The 14,892-nt window shown below is 38.8% G+C and overlaps 2 protein-coding genes across 6 annotated transcripts in view; both read right to left on the bottom strand.

Annotated features, from left to right (window-relative positions):
• LOC107752742 (dystrobrevin beta-like) overlaps positions 1–1,430 on the bottom strand; it is a 49,517-nt gene extending 48,087 nt beyond the window's left edge. For 2 of the 3 annotated variants that reach the window (XM_016568769.1, XM_016568770.1), the window contains exon 1: positions 1,116–1,430. The gene's annotated coding sequence lies outside the window, so the exon portion shown is untranslated. The remainder of the gene's footprint in view (positions 1–1,115) is intronic. The other variant, XM_016568771.1, reaches the window with a different exon arrangement.
• A 2,727-nt stretch (positions 1,431–4,157) lies between these two features.
• LOC107752739 (ASXL transcriptional regulator 2) overlaps positions 4,158–14,892 on the bottom strand; it is a 19,088-nt gene continuing 8,353 nt past the window's right edge. For 2 of the 3 annotated variants that reach the window (XM_016568765.1, XM_016568766.1), the window contains 8 exons: positions 12,606–12,724; positions 11,253–11,370; positions 10,913–11,053; positions 10,674–10,834; positions 10,485–10,581; positions 9,832–9,937; positions 8,839–9,475; positions 4,158–7,405 (listed from right to left, as the gene is read on the bottom strand). In XM_016568765.1, the coding sequence (XP_016424251.1) occupies positions 5,540–7,405; positions 8,839–9,475; positions 9,832–9,937; positions 10,485–10,581; positions 10,674–10,834; positions 10,913–11,053; positions 11,253–11,370; positions 12,606–12,724 (3,245 nt within the window). In that variant the 3' untranslated portion in view covers positions 4,158–5,539. Of the gene's footprint in view, positions 7,406–8,838; positions 9,476–9,831; positions 9,938–10,484; positions 10,582–10,673; positions 10,835–10,912; positions 11,054–11,252; positions 11,371–12,605; positions 12,725–13,399; positions 13,498–14,892 lie in introns of those variants that run through there. The other variant, XM_016568767.1, reaches the window with a different exon arrangement.

The raw sequence follows: 14,892 nt of genomic DNA, 5'->3' as shown, positions 1-14,892 counted from the left end.
AAAGCAGCGCTGTTTTATCATACTAGATACGTTTGAAAGTTCTGTTATAATGCTACTCTGTGCGGTCGTCACCGGTCTAATTAAACGCACAACATATTAAAGCTTCTTTGGTGTTTCCATATTTTCTATAAAACACAACACCAGAAATCGAGGGGTTATGACGTCATTGGCAGGCGACACAATGACACTATGGACACGCTCCGTGCCACTAGTTAAAATTGCTTATTTCTCTGGATTTAAACATTCTTCGAAACATTTGCGATAATGTAAGTACACAAGTCAGCAAAATATATAACACTGTTCTAGTGGTTTTTGGATATTTTAATAAACACATAAAAAAACATATTGTGCCTTTAAATCAGATAGATAGGTAAGTTAACAGTTGCAGGTTTTACAGTGCTATTCCGAATTTAGCTAGCAGCTTGTTCAGATAAACTGGCGCATTTGTTTAGTAATGAACTGTTCTTCACACTAGATAGGCTACTACTAGATTCTAATGACAGGAAGTCATGGGGAGACACTTCAGTGAACCAAAACATTCGAGTCAGTGCATGGAAGTGAACAAGATTCGTTCACTTAAAAGATTCGCTCAAAAGCACTGATTCGTTCACCAACGGAACACCACTAGAAAGCATTATGTCATTCCTGCCCGTTAAATACACTGCTGCCTGACGTTATGACTTCTGGCTTCAAATCGTTCCGTTCGTTTTGCTAATCTAATCGCATGTTGCAGGGCTACTACTAAGTGAATTTAAGGCCCACTAAGGTAAAAGTAACGTTAACACACCGCACCTCTATAATGACTCGCGCTTTGACGTGACTCAACGTGAGGATTTTTCACTAACCAACGGAAATACACACTGTACAAATACTTGCGTATTTAAAATAGTAATACACCCCGAATGCGTTTAAATGACAGCGTCTAAGCTTAATGCATACGGCCATGCTATCTTTATTTAACTCCCTGTGTACCTGGCATGTTAAATAAATAAGATGCTATATGGTGCACAAATACGTACAGCTGGATCCGTAAGATGATATTCTGAGGACACGTTTGGTTGCGTGTGTTTGTATTAGCATCAGAATGTGAAAGCATCATTAGCGGATGGTCTTACCAGCGGGAGGAAATCACGCAGGTCGCCTGACCATCATCAGCATCTCATGAGAGCGATCAACGGTCGCGCACTCGATTCCTGGCGTATCATCTTCATCATCATCTTCATCATACCTCTCTTTCGTTTCACTTGTTTTTAATATAGGCTCACAAATACCGACCCAATAATCCGCAATTTGCTAGCGCAGCGCTCCCCCATCGTCATGTTTGTGCCGTGGTTACCGTTCCGTTTGATTGGGTCTTGTAGGAACTGCAGCACGAACGCTTCTCTGAGCACCAGCCAACAGCAGAGGACAGCAGAGCACTCCTGCCTTTCCCATCACTGAGCGGCACTATTGCTCTTCATATGCACGATTATTACTAAGCTATTAGCCGACTGTTTGTTTTATGTAATGCGGTGCAATATGCTTGCTCAAATATGCTGAGCGGCTATACTGCGTATGTATGATTATTATGTCTACGTTAAAGACACATAAAGATGTTTATTTTGTATTTTGCATTTCAGCATTAGCAGAACAAGGCTATAGGCTTACACACGTAAAACTATAAGTCCATACAGTCTGAGATACTTCTTAATAATACATACTACAGCAGAGAAACAAAGCAAAAGGCAGAAATAGATTTGTAAACGTTAGGCTAAATATAAACTGTAGGGGTAAAACTAAATTATAGCCTACTGATAGCCTACTGGGGGGGGGGGTGTTTTGTTTGTTTGTTTGTTTTACCCAATTAAATATCTCGGTCAAAATTTAACCAAATTACATTGAAAAAATAAATACTCAACAGTTTCAATACCATTATTACAAATTTGGCAAGTGTTTGAATCCACATTAAATTTATTTGCCACCATACTATATTTTTGCACTTTAAAGATATATATATATATATATGTGTGTGTGTGTGTGTGTATACATATATAAACTGTATAACATATCGGTGCGGTCTATAATGCATCAAGTCATATGCCTTTGCATGCTTGCTGGCTAATAAAGAGATTCTAATTCAGACTTAATACTCTAAAATCATAATTTATATTATTAATGCCACCTTCAAACTGTGTATGCTTTTTTTATGATAATGACATGTAATTACCTTATGAAATTACCTACCATATAGTTCCAGTCCTGGCTTCTGAATGGTCAATACAGTATTTCACTGCTTACAAATTCAGCTATGACGCAAACACCTGTTCACCTTTTCACGAACAGCCCACAGCGGATCACTATTGTTGTTGCATAGCAACGTTCTGTTATGGTGAAAATCACACTTGAATTAAATGAATTTTTTTTTTTTTTTTACTTTTAAGTGAATATTTGTGCTCTTGATATTTTAATATGTAGTAAAAACAATACGTCATTGGTTTTAAATACGTCAATAATTGAAAAAATAACCCATAACTGCAATTGTTTTACTGCATTTTATTCATATAGTTTCTTGATAAAATACACTTTGCTTACAAGTGCTGATTACAATTACTATATTACATTCACCTTTATTTTAAATAAAAGTTTGACTTTTAAAACATAAAATAACACACACTGTGGAAGCCACTCTTAAGTTCTGGAATACCAACACCTCCTGCACTAAGAGTCATATCATTTCAGGGTTCCGCAGGGGAAAACATTGCCTCATTGATTAAAAATCCAAGTGTTTTGTAAAATGTCACAGGCATATAAGGTTGGCGATAGAGGCAGTGGTAAGTCATGCGTTGCAACTCTATCAAAGGAAATGAAAAAAGTAAATAACCAACAACAGTCAAACGCTGCTGTTTAGCTCGGTTTAACATTTCAAGAACTGGAAGTTAACCCAAACATCATTTGTTTTGTTTTTTTTATTCGAATCAGATGTAAGGCCTGATATAAAGTACGATGGAGGTATCACAGTTATATTCTATGAGTCTCTTGTATGTTTAAATGCTGCCTATGTATATATATATATATATATGTAAATGAAAGCGACAGTTTGACAAAAGTCAATAAAAGCCAGTTACCTAGAAACAACCTCACACCCAAAGACATTCAGCACGACCCAACCACCATGCTAGTTAATTTTATTCATACAACACAAACACTATAACCTGATGGATTTTTTTCTGTAAAAAGCTAGACTTTCAGTAATCAATAAAGTGAGCTGCAAGTTTCACACAGATATTATTAGTCAATTAAAAATCCACTGTGAGGATACATCAATTCATCGCAGGCAAAACTAGCCACACAAAAATATCAACAGATCACAAGGGCCCTGGTACGAAAAAATTGTGTAAAAAGTTTATGTACACCTTAGACACAGGTATACCAAAATGAGACAGCCAATATAAAGATATAGTAAATACCCTGTTTCTTAAACATTTTGTAAAATGATTTGTAAATAGACTTCTTTTTATTAAAATATATTACTTAAAATATATTACTTTGCTTAACTAGACAAGACATTAAAAACAAAATCTGATTATCTAGTCCCCATAAATCGACTTTGGTATATTACCAAGCAAATCCTATCTAAAATTATTTTACATTTCTATTGCCTGGAAGGCAGATGATAAAAAAAAAAGCCTAATTCAAAGATGCAACAATTTGTTTTCTAACATACTTAGAACTATTGGTATCAAAATGTATCTGTAGAATTGTTTCAGGACAGAAACTGAGCCACGACATTTAATGTTGAAACATGATTAAAATTATGATGTGTTGGGACAGTATTTCACAAATCAAAACCTTTAGTTATCAGAGACAATCGGATATGTTTAGGCAAGATGCTTTGTAGAAATTTTTGTACATCTAAAAGAATGTCAGTATTTACAATACTAAATAAAACAACAAAAAATCTTCATAAAATCTCCCTTCTGAGTGTTTAACTTCATTGCTCGTAATAGTTTTGCTGTTGATACTCTGCATTATTTGCCTATCCCTAAAAACTAAGGTTACAGAGAATATCTGCTATTCCAAATAGAGGCAATGTCACCGGTGTGACGTAAACAACTTATATTAATTTAAATGTAAGTACATAGTTGTTAAGGCCACTTAATATAAAGTGGGTCCCTTAAATGATTCGACACAGGCTATTGAAATGATTAAGACCTGGTTTTGCTCCTGAGAGGGTACATTAGATTGTTTAAGAAGTGCTTTAATTCTTACAAATCATCATTTTTTTAAAAAGCAAAGACATTTTCTGAACATAAAAAGTGCAACCCTAATAAATCTTTTTTTTTTCTGAAGAAAATGAGATGTAAGGGACTAATGCTCTTAGTTTGATAAATATTGTAAATATACAAATTATTGCCTTTATCAGTATAAACCTGTTCTTACATTCTTCTCTCATGTAAAAGCCACCGATCTAAGAGAAGTGCAAGCCTGTTAACATATTTGACAAAACTCCCTTCTATCCCATAAATAACTTTGAACAGTACCATATAAACCTATATAACAAGGCAGGTTAATGTATTAGGTTTACATATTCACAGTAATTCTGCAGTAATTGGTATTTCAGTTGTGTGGTTCTTTGCTTGTGTCACAAAGGCTTAAACCAACCAACAAATAGCTTTACAGGATATGCAAAGAGTAAATGTTGATGTTATTGGTTTCTAATCCAGCAAACTAGTGTGAATTATGCGTACAAGATCCGAAATTTGAAGGGTGGAGGGGAATCATGATTTTTAACATCTACAAAAATAGTAGTATATTCATTTCAATTTCTAAAATTATATTACAAAAATAGAACAGAAATAGAACCAGCCTTAAATATTGCCACTATTCAATATTTAGTCTTGAGTCTAAAACAAGGTGCTCAATGAATGAGAGGAAGTATTACTCAGCATTGCACGTTTTTCATACCTCATCTTTTAACGTGTTATTGTTTGTGCTGTGAAGAAAAACAAAGGGGCGAATTCACTAAACAGTCGCGCGCTGCATTTTAGCGCAAAAGCCTACGGCGTCTTCATTAGCATCCACGATCCAGTTTAACCAGGCGCTTAAAGCCCTGAAACGCAAATGATTGAGAAAAGAATGGGTACATATCCAGACATACAGTGTAGTCGAGCACTTTCGGCGCTCTAAAGAGCCGATTTAAAGTCTGGATTGCATTAGTGCAGCCATATGAACAGTCCCAGTAAAGCATGCCAGATAAAGGTAGTCTGCTGCATTCGCCACAACTAAGTACTCAGAACTGACTCGCTGGTCATGTTACCTGATTTGCATAACTCCTGTATATATCATCCGCTAAAACAAAGCAGAAGTTACGTGCAAATAAACAGCACTATTAGCAGGCGCAATTCATTCTTAGTGAATTCCCCCCATACAGCACAAAAGCTTGCCTCTCAAATGACAACGGATACATGGACACTGCTGTACTGTCGTAACATTTCTGTTACCCTCACTGCAGTGATTGCTTCTTTTTGAATGAACAAGTTGCAGTTTATCCTCATGACCATTATCGTACCACCAAACACGAGACACATAGTTTGGATGGACCAATGCAGTCATCATGACAAAATGCGCCACATCCCTTGCACATAATCATAGCCTTCAGCCGACAGTAGCACTTTGATTGAACGTCCTCCATCCCAGAGGTTTCTATGAAGGCTTGCTCAGGTGAGGTCTCACCCTGACTGTTCTGATCCAGTAGGTGACCGGCAGGTATGGCAGTGACGGTGACGGAAAAAGACATCATACCTCCAGCAGCCGTTTCACCATCACCGCTGCAGGACACAGTGGGAGAAGTTGGAGTGTCAGCCATGATGTGGTTCAGTGCGTGAGGGACAGACATGCTGATAGTGCCACCATACTGAGGTCCATTATGGGCTTTCTGAGACAGGAACGTGCGTTGGTGACAGTCACCTAACTGATATGGCTCTGTTTTACCCTGTATACTGCTGCACATATCAAGCTGCGCTCTTGAGCATGTTTCTTTGGTTCTAATAGAAGTGCTGCCTTCGTCTTTGCTGGACAAACAACTCAGTGATGGAGATTCAGACTTTATATCAGAGCAGGGTTGGGGTGGCAAACCATCATCTGGTTTATTGATGACACATCCCTGCTGTTCCACTCTGACCCTTGGGAAATTCGGGTGAAGGGTAAGTGATTCCGTCTTCCCTTTCACACTATCCTCTGCTTCGATTTTCTCCTTCTTCAGGTTGGCGAGGGCAGTGCCTGTATTACTACTTAGGTGGGGCCGTTTGCTGCTCTCGGATCCTCTACCATATGTGGACACGTTGAGGAGGTAGTGTCCTGTCATAGCTGGCTTGGATACCCTTTTCCGTCCAAAGATGCCTAGATGGATATTCTGGTCATGGCTACCCTCAAGGTGACCTAACTGACAGGACTGGAATTGGGAGTTGGAACTGGTGTTCTTCTGCACGCATTTGTGCCTTTGTGGATGGAGCATCTGGTCCTGAGTACCAACTTTTACCAACTTGTCCACACTTCTGACTTGCATGCCAAAAGGAACTTGGTTCCCAAGTTTGTTGGCATCTTCTTGGTTTGTTGAGCTATCTTTTTTCAACCCAGCAGTGGTGGTACCAAGATTCCCTTTATCTCTGGAAGAAATGGCCACAGATTGAACCTCCACCTTGGCTAGTGGCTTTGGGAGGATCTTTTCTAAGGGAACCTCTTTACCTTGAAGAAGCTGGGTGACCAGAGGATTATTTGCTGGGATTAAAGAGCTAGGCTTGGTGACTGACGCTCCTGAAAAAGGTGTTTGCTGTGGTCTCTGGTTTTGTGCAATTGTGTTCGAGACAGTCACGTTTCCTGCCTGACATGAAGGTGCTAGCGTCCCCGCAGGACTGAGGAGGTTATGCTGATCCTTGCCCATTGGGTTCAACGTACACCGAGTGGTTTGCAACCCCATCGAAGAGCGATTATCTTTTAAAAAACCCTGGCTTGCACTGAAGGCTTGTGCAAGACCAGGGTCTGTGTGTCCAGTGGAACCTGAGGAAGGAAAGGTTTGTAAGAGAGTCACTGTGCCTTCAGGAGCTGGAGATCCAGAGCTTAGCTTTATAGGCGACACAGATTGACTTCTGCTGCTTGCTGGTGAAAAATCTTCTGACAGGGACCGAGCTGGAGAGGGTGTTGAGGTACCTCCAACTGAGCCAGTTCCCATTGAGGAAGACGACCCGGCTGCTGCTGCTGCAGCACGCTGTGCACGTGCTAACTGGGCTTTTGCCTTGATGTCAGCTAGAGTGCGTGCACCGGTGCGACCGGGTCGAATGCTAGGGGGTGTCAACGGAACGGGAACCAGAGTCCTTGGAGATACTTGCTGAGTAGACGCAGGGGCAGAGAAAATTCTTGACACTGGGATCTGCAAAGAAAGAGTTTGAGTGTTACTATGAGAGTGAAAATTCCACTGAGAGTAGCATTTAATGTCAAAAAATGAATATAGTGCAGCAAAAAACGATCTTTAGATTTTCTACAGTTCTTTGTACAGAAAAATTCCCTACATTCTTAAAAATAAAGGTGCATAAAAGGTTCTTCACAGCGATGCCATAGAAGAACCATTTCTGGTTCCACAAAGAACCATTCAGTCAAAGTTTCTTTAAAGACCCATCTCTTTCTTACCTTTTTATAATCTGAAGAACCTTCTTTCACCACAAAGAACATTTTGTGAAACAGAAAGGTTCTTCAGATGTTAGAGGTTCTTTATGGAACCATTTAGACAAAAAGGTTCTTCTATGGCATCGTGAAACACCTTTATTTTTAAGAGTGTACTACAATATTAGGGTGCTTTGAGTGGTTGCCTGGGCATTGCTATGTGGTTGCTAAAGGATTCTGAGTGTTTTTAACATGCCTAGGTGATTGCTAGTGTGTACTGGTTGTATACAAGTCTGATTGCTTAGAAAAGCGATAGCAAATCCTCTCCTCAACAACTCACACACCTACATCAATCATATAGGTACTGTAGTACAAACGACAAGCAACATCATGTCTACACTGGGTGTGACCATTGTCAACAGATTAAAGGTGTCTACATTGGAAACATCAAAGCAAACGTTCCAAATCCAATTATCATTCATGTCGGAAATAGCACAAATGATTCTAATGGGTTCTGATGAATCGCAATACTCTCATCTGGCATAGACAGGGTGTGCAACACTGCTTAATACTTAAATGGATAGTTCATTCAAAAATGAATATTCTGTCATTAATTACTCACCCTCATATCGTCCCAAACCCATAAGACCTTCATTCATCTTCGGAACACAAATTAAGATATTTTTAATGAAATCCGAGAGCTTTCTGACCCTGCATAGACAGCAACGCTACTGACATGTTCAAGGCCCAGAAAGGTAGTAAGGACATTGTTAAAAAAGTCCATGTGACGTTCTACGTCAGAACGCCGGCTCCTATGTCAGCAGCACCACACACGTGTCGTGGTACTCTCATGAATGCGCAGCGAAGACTGACATGGAAGACAAGAAATTGTTGAATAAAGTCGTTATTTTTGCTTTCTTTGCACACAAAAAGTATTCTCGTAGCTTCATAAAATTATGGTTGAACCACTGATGTCACATGGACTATTTTAACAATGTCCTTAATACATTTCTGAGCCTTAAACGTGATAGTTGCTCTCTGGTTTCATCAAAAATATCTTAATTTTTGTTTTGAAGATGAACAAAGGTCTTACAGGTTTGAAACAACATGAGGGTGAGTAATTAATGACAGAATTTCGAATTTTGGGTGAACTATCCATTTAAGGCTAGGGGTTTGTTCAAACGAAAGAAACCTAAAACTTACTTTGAGAGGAGGTACTCTTTGTTCTACTTTTTCTTTAGCTGTCACTGTGGATGAAGCTTCTGATGAAGTGACACGGGGCTTCTTCTCTGTTCTGAGCTCTGTATCCTGTTCACTACAGACTTTTCTTTTTAGAGGCTCAGATGTGGCAGCAGTTACTGGAGATCCAGCCTCATTCCTTTCCATTACGGTTTGTCCAGCTTCACCAACGGGAATTTCATCTTTAGGGGTGTGTGTCTCGTTTCCTTCCAAACAGGTGACCACTGCTTCCAAAGGAGATGCTAGTGTCTTACATGTGATCTCATTTTCCAGTGCTTTTTCACTGTCAGGTTTGGGCTCCACTGCTTTCTGAACAGAGGACTCCGGAATCAGTTCTTCCTGTGCATCCTTTCTTGTGTCTAAGGATAAATGTGATTGCTCTGGAGCAGGAGGTTTGACCGGCTCTTCAGTCGAGATATGTGTTACTGTTGATTTCACATCTCTAGATCTCAACTCCATGTGGATGACCGCTGTCACTGGGTTTACCTTCTGAGACTCTTTGACAGTCTCTGGCTTTTCTGATAAGAGCGTTCTTTTAGCTGGTTCAGGAACACTCCTATCCTCTGTCAGTTCTCTGGATTCCTCTATACTCAGTCCAGATCTGAAATTAAAAGCAAGAAGAGACAGAATAATAGGAAAAAGGACCTCAAAAACAAAACATCACCTATGATACAATAATCTAGTGACCCACTAACCAATTTTCCATTAATTTTCAGGCTTCAGGGCATGCAATCATGCTCCTGGAGAGCCACATTATGCTACAGTTTAGCTTTAGCCCTAATTAAGCAAACCTAAACCAGCTAATCAGTGTCTTCAGGATCTCTAGAAACTTAGATGTGTTGGAGCTAAACTCAGCAAAAAAAAAAAGTGGCCCTCCAGAATAGGACACGCCTGAACTAGACCATACTCTCGGATTTTCTTTTTCAGTATTTCCATAAGGCTTGGTGGCTGACTTACTGTTCACCATAGTAGCTCTCAAAGAAATGCTCCTTCCAAAGCTCCACTTTCTTTTCCTTCTCGATTTCTTGCCGCATTCTCAGTCTCAGCTCTGGTGTGAACTCACCTGAGAATACAGCCTTGCATAAGTCACACAAATATTGAAGATAAATTTATATATAGCACACTAAGTAACTTTTTTCCACTGCAAAATGTTTACTCTTAAAGAATTTCACTTTTTTATAGAAACGTATAGTTCTTTTGGAAAAAATGTTTAAGATTAGGTAAATTCAAATGACTCTTGCTATATTGGAAGCTTAGAAAAAATCAGTATTTTTCTACAGGACATTGCCTCCTCATGGTGGCTACCACACTGAGATCACATGACCTGCCAAATACTACTCATTTTATTTCTGTAGCCCCTGTATTATTGGACACTTTCGGTTGCAGAATAAACTGGGTGACAAGTACACCTCCACATACAGTGGGGTATTTTTATATACTTTATATACTTTTTCAGTACATTTGCTTCTGTGTTTTGTTGCATCCACACTGATATTTTCACCTACATTTCAATAACCAGTGCTGTTCAAGAACAATGTCAGCAAAGCAAAATTACGTTGTGCACATTTAAGCTTTTAACTACTTTTAAATCATTGAGGACAACAACTGACCCTCTGACAACCTCTCCTTCCAAGATTGTGCTGCTGATGTGAAGAACTCATTGTTCAAGGCAGAGCTGGTCACCTTCAGTGCACCATCCATACTAGCCTGCAAAGTATTATCAATAACAATCAGAGATTCATGATCCACAAAATCATACTGTATGTTCAACACCGCAGGGTTCTTTTGTGTTTCACTACCTGCTGGTCAACCTCTGGCAGCATCTTAAGAAGCCTCTGTTGACACTCTGTAGGCAGCATTGAGAACGTGTGCTTGTTGATGAGCGCTCGCAGGTTGGTGTTGACAAGGATGGAATCTGGTGTCTCGACATCTATCTCACACTTGGTACGCCTCAGTTGTCCTGAAAATCCAAGGCGGGGGATCAGTTACAGCATCTCATGTGCTGACACGAATTACAGTGATCTGTGAAGATACTCACTGGCACTGAGCCTACTGGTGCGCTGAGACACCTTCCGGGCCCCAGTCGTGTGGCACACATCTGCTTTGATGGAGGAGGACGAGCTGGAGGTAGAGTTCTGTGGACTGGCAGGGCAGCGCTCTGTCTGTTTCAGCTCCCAAGCTAGAGCAAACAGAGACATTCTGTTTAATATTTATTTTGCATTTATATGAGTGGCCAAAAATTTAATTGGACACAACTGAAGAGCAGGCTTTAATTTGATTCAAACTGACATACTGTATGTATGTACAGGATTTGGAGGAGTATGTATGTATGTATGTATGTACAGGATTTGGAGGAGTATGTATGTATGTGTATGTACAGGATTTGGAGGACTCGTGAGCCATGTCTTTGACAGTCTTGAGGAGCAGTCGTGGGCTGGAGGCGTTGGGGATTCCACATTGCCGCCGTTGATTCCTCTGCTGCTGCTGTTTCAGTGCCTATAAATGAAGTATGACAAAAAAACTGAATGTCTATAAACCCACAGCTTACATAACATAGGTTACTGCTGTGTTGCAAACAGAGAGCACAGGGGGTCTCAATTGCTCAGGGTTTAAACCAGCCTACAGTGGTTAATATCACAGCAGGTCAGGGCGGTATGACGGTGTATATTGTGCAACAGCAGAAATGTGTAATTCAATAAAGATCTTAATATACCATGGTAGATATAACCATGTGGTATCAGTAATGCGTCAAGGGAGGGTTCACCCAAAAATGAAACACAAATTAAGATTTTTTTGATGAAATCTGAGAACTTTCTGACCCTCCATAGACAGCAACGAAACGGACACACACTTCAAGGCTCAGAAAGGTGGTAAGGACATCGTTAAAATAGTCCATGTGACATCAGTGGTTCAACATGAATTTTATGAAGCTACGTGAATACTTTTTGTGCGCAAAGAAAACAAAAATAACGACTTTATTCAACAATTTTTTCTCTTCCGTGTCAGTCTTCGACACACGTTCACAACAGTATCATGACGCGGAGCTGTGTTTTTGTTGTGTCTCGCGGGTTTCACAATAATGGACATGGAAAGTCGACGTATACGTAAAGCGATTGAAAGAACGGAAAGGAGGACTAAGAATCTCCAACGACAACTGGCAGTGCTACATTTGCTGCAAGTGCCTGCACTTCAGCGTCCGTCCATCTATCGCTGTTCTCCATACTTGCGAAATAAATTGACACAATGTTCACAGTATGTTTACACAGCGTTTTAAATCATAGCGGGTGAAGGCGTTTTCGTACGCGTTTGGCCCATCAATGTCTACTTACGTCACGGGTAGTACCAGTTGTGCTGGTTAGACCCTGCTCCGGAGTAGGAGCTAATTTGGTTCTCGAAAAAGGCAGTCCGGTACTAAAAACGCCAAAAAGTGGGTAGTTCCACAATTAGTTCTGGTAATATGAAAAGGTTCCCGCGGTGCGAAAGGCCCTTATATGCAGGGTCAGAAATAACCCTGGGTCAAAAATATCTTAATTTGTGTTTCGAAGATGAACGAATGTCTTGCAGGTTTGGAACGACACGAGTGTGAGTAATTAATGACAGAATTTTCATTTTTGGGTGAACTATCCCTTGAAGCATTACTGATACGACACGGATATATATACCGAGGTGTATTAAATTAATTATTCAGTACCTAATAAAGAAGCATAAATAATAAGTGTAAGTGGCAGTACCTGTTTGAGGGCCTTCTTGCTGTGTTTCTGTGATGGAGATATGAGTTTGCTGCTGGAGACTGACGGAGATGAACAGCGAGACTGTGGGGAGGACGGCTGCGATTGCAGTTTTGCTGGCACTGAGAATGATAGGAAAGCAATACATTAGTTGCATGTTTGCACATCAATACCACAAACACAGTTATACTCACACACAATTGAACCGGCATATGCATAATTTGACTCCATGACGATTCAAGAACATTTTAATACAGATACACAATCAGTTTGCAAATACATTGAAAAGAACAATATAAGTACATGATTAGTGTGTTTTTATTATAAAAAAAAGTTTTTAATTTGCACCTGGAATCATCTGGAAATTATGTTGTTCCATGACAACCATAAATTCATAAATACACTTTTTTAACTTTCCAATGTGACATATTTAAATCTGCAGAATTCACAACAAATGTTTGAGTCTGCAAGTCATAAAAACACATTTATATATTTTGCAAATGTAATATGTAGTGGCAACACAACTAAAACCAACCATGCACTGAGATCAGAACCTGAGCCGTAAAAATGAAAACACAATGTGTTTCACTGTAATATAACTTTACAGTCATCCAAGCACATTTTTAAAGGATGGGTGTTTTTAAAAAGACAAACACTTAATAAAACTAACTCCCATAAATAGCATGCTGCTAAATCAATAATTATTTCCTGTTTTTTTCTCTGACACAATAATCTTCATTCTCTCAATCCACAGCTTCAAAGTTTCACCAGGATATTTAGATGAAAGTCTTACTTACAGTACTTAGTTCTGCATGAATTCACTCTGTTAGAGTGCATTATTCTCAAATACTTAGTTTCTGCAAGATTAATTGTGGTAAAAACCTACATTTGTTCAGTTAGCTTCGTACTACTCTCTCATATATATGAGGAAGTGGTATCAAAAAAAAAAAAAAAAAGAGAAGAGTAGAATTTCCTGTTTAAAGGGTGTTTTGCATTCAAATAATATTTTGACTTGAACTGGGCTAAACTTCGATGTGAGGTCATTTCTACATATCAGCGTATGAGTTACACATTCATGGTTCAGAATGTAATCTACATACTCCATCCCACAACAGAATAGATGGCATCAGTCATGATATCTAACAGTGATTTGATTAACTACAGTTTTACATTTCTTCAGATCTTTATTATTAGTTATACATTAGCCACCTGCTGTGACCTGTTTAAGATTCACAAAATAAGCTTCACCCGCTAAAAAACTTTTGGACAAGACCTTAAAGGTGACATATCATGAAAATCTTTAAGTGCTATAATCAGGTCCCTGGTGCATCTACCAACCAAGGAAACGTGAAAAAGATTAACCCAATCACTTTGTTTTGGTAAGCTTTTTCTGCAAGCGTCGGAGAAAACGAGCGCGTCTGATTTCGCTCCCTTGGTGACGTGGCAAAGGGATCTCATTATAATTGAGGATTTATTGATTTATTTAGGCTACTGTATATTGCTGCTGCCACACCAATCTAAAATAAACAAGCGATTTATTTCCCAGCTGTTTACCTTCACAGACATACATAACCGACTGTTTTTGTAACTCATGTGTTTTTTGAGACTTATATTACATATTGTAAAAAGGGGCATAATATGTCACCTTTAAAAAAAAATTCTCCCAAACAACTATGAGATATTTCAAGAGGCACAGTCATAACAAACAACAGCCCTAAGTTATACTTGAATTAAAATGTAATTTATAGCTGTTTAATTTTAAAAGGCAATGGTCTTTGTTTCTAACCTGCTTATCTAGTACAGTATGTAAGCTGTAGAGCATTAATATTTTTATAAATTTGTAAATAAATATTTAACTGTACACTGCCGTTCAAAAATTTGGGGTCAGCGATGTTTTTTTCAGGAAGTGGATACTTTTCCAGCAAGGATTACTTCAGCTCAAACTTATTTTAGTTAGCTGCCAAGGCAACATTTCTTGTTTTCGTTTCTGATTTCTTTTAAATTTTTTAAGTTTTTTTTAGTTTAAGATTTGTATCTAGTATTTATTAGTGTTATTAAAGGAATAGTTCACCCCAAAATGAAAATGTTGACATCATTTACTCCTCATGTCGTTCCAAACCTGTATGAGTTTCTTTCATATGTTGAACACGAAAGAAGATATTTTGAAGAATTTTGAAGAACCAAACAGTTGTTGGTCCCCATTGACTTCCATAATAGGGAAAGAAATACTAAGACAGTGGGGACCATCAACTGTTTGATTACCAACATTCTTCAAAATATCTTCTTTTAT

This window comes from Sinocyclocheilus rhinocerous, unplaced genomic scaffold (assembly GCF_001515625.1).
Source record: "Sinocyclocheilus rhinocerous isolate Xijiao unplaced genomic scaffold, SAMN03320098_v1.1 scaffold61, whole genome shotgun sequence".
Classification (NCBI taxonomy): Eukaryota; Metazoa; Chordata; class Actinopteri; order Cypriniformes; family Cyprinidae; genus Sinocyclocheilus; species Sinocyclocheilus rhinocerous.
This window is presented reverse-complemented; position numbering and strand designations above follow the sequence as displayed.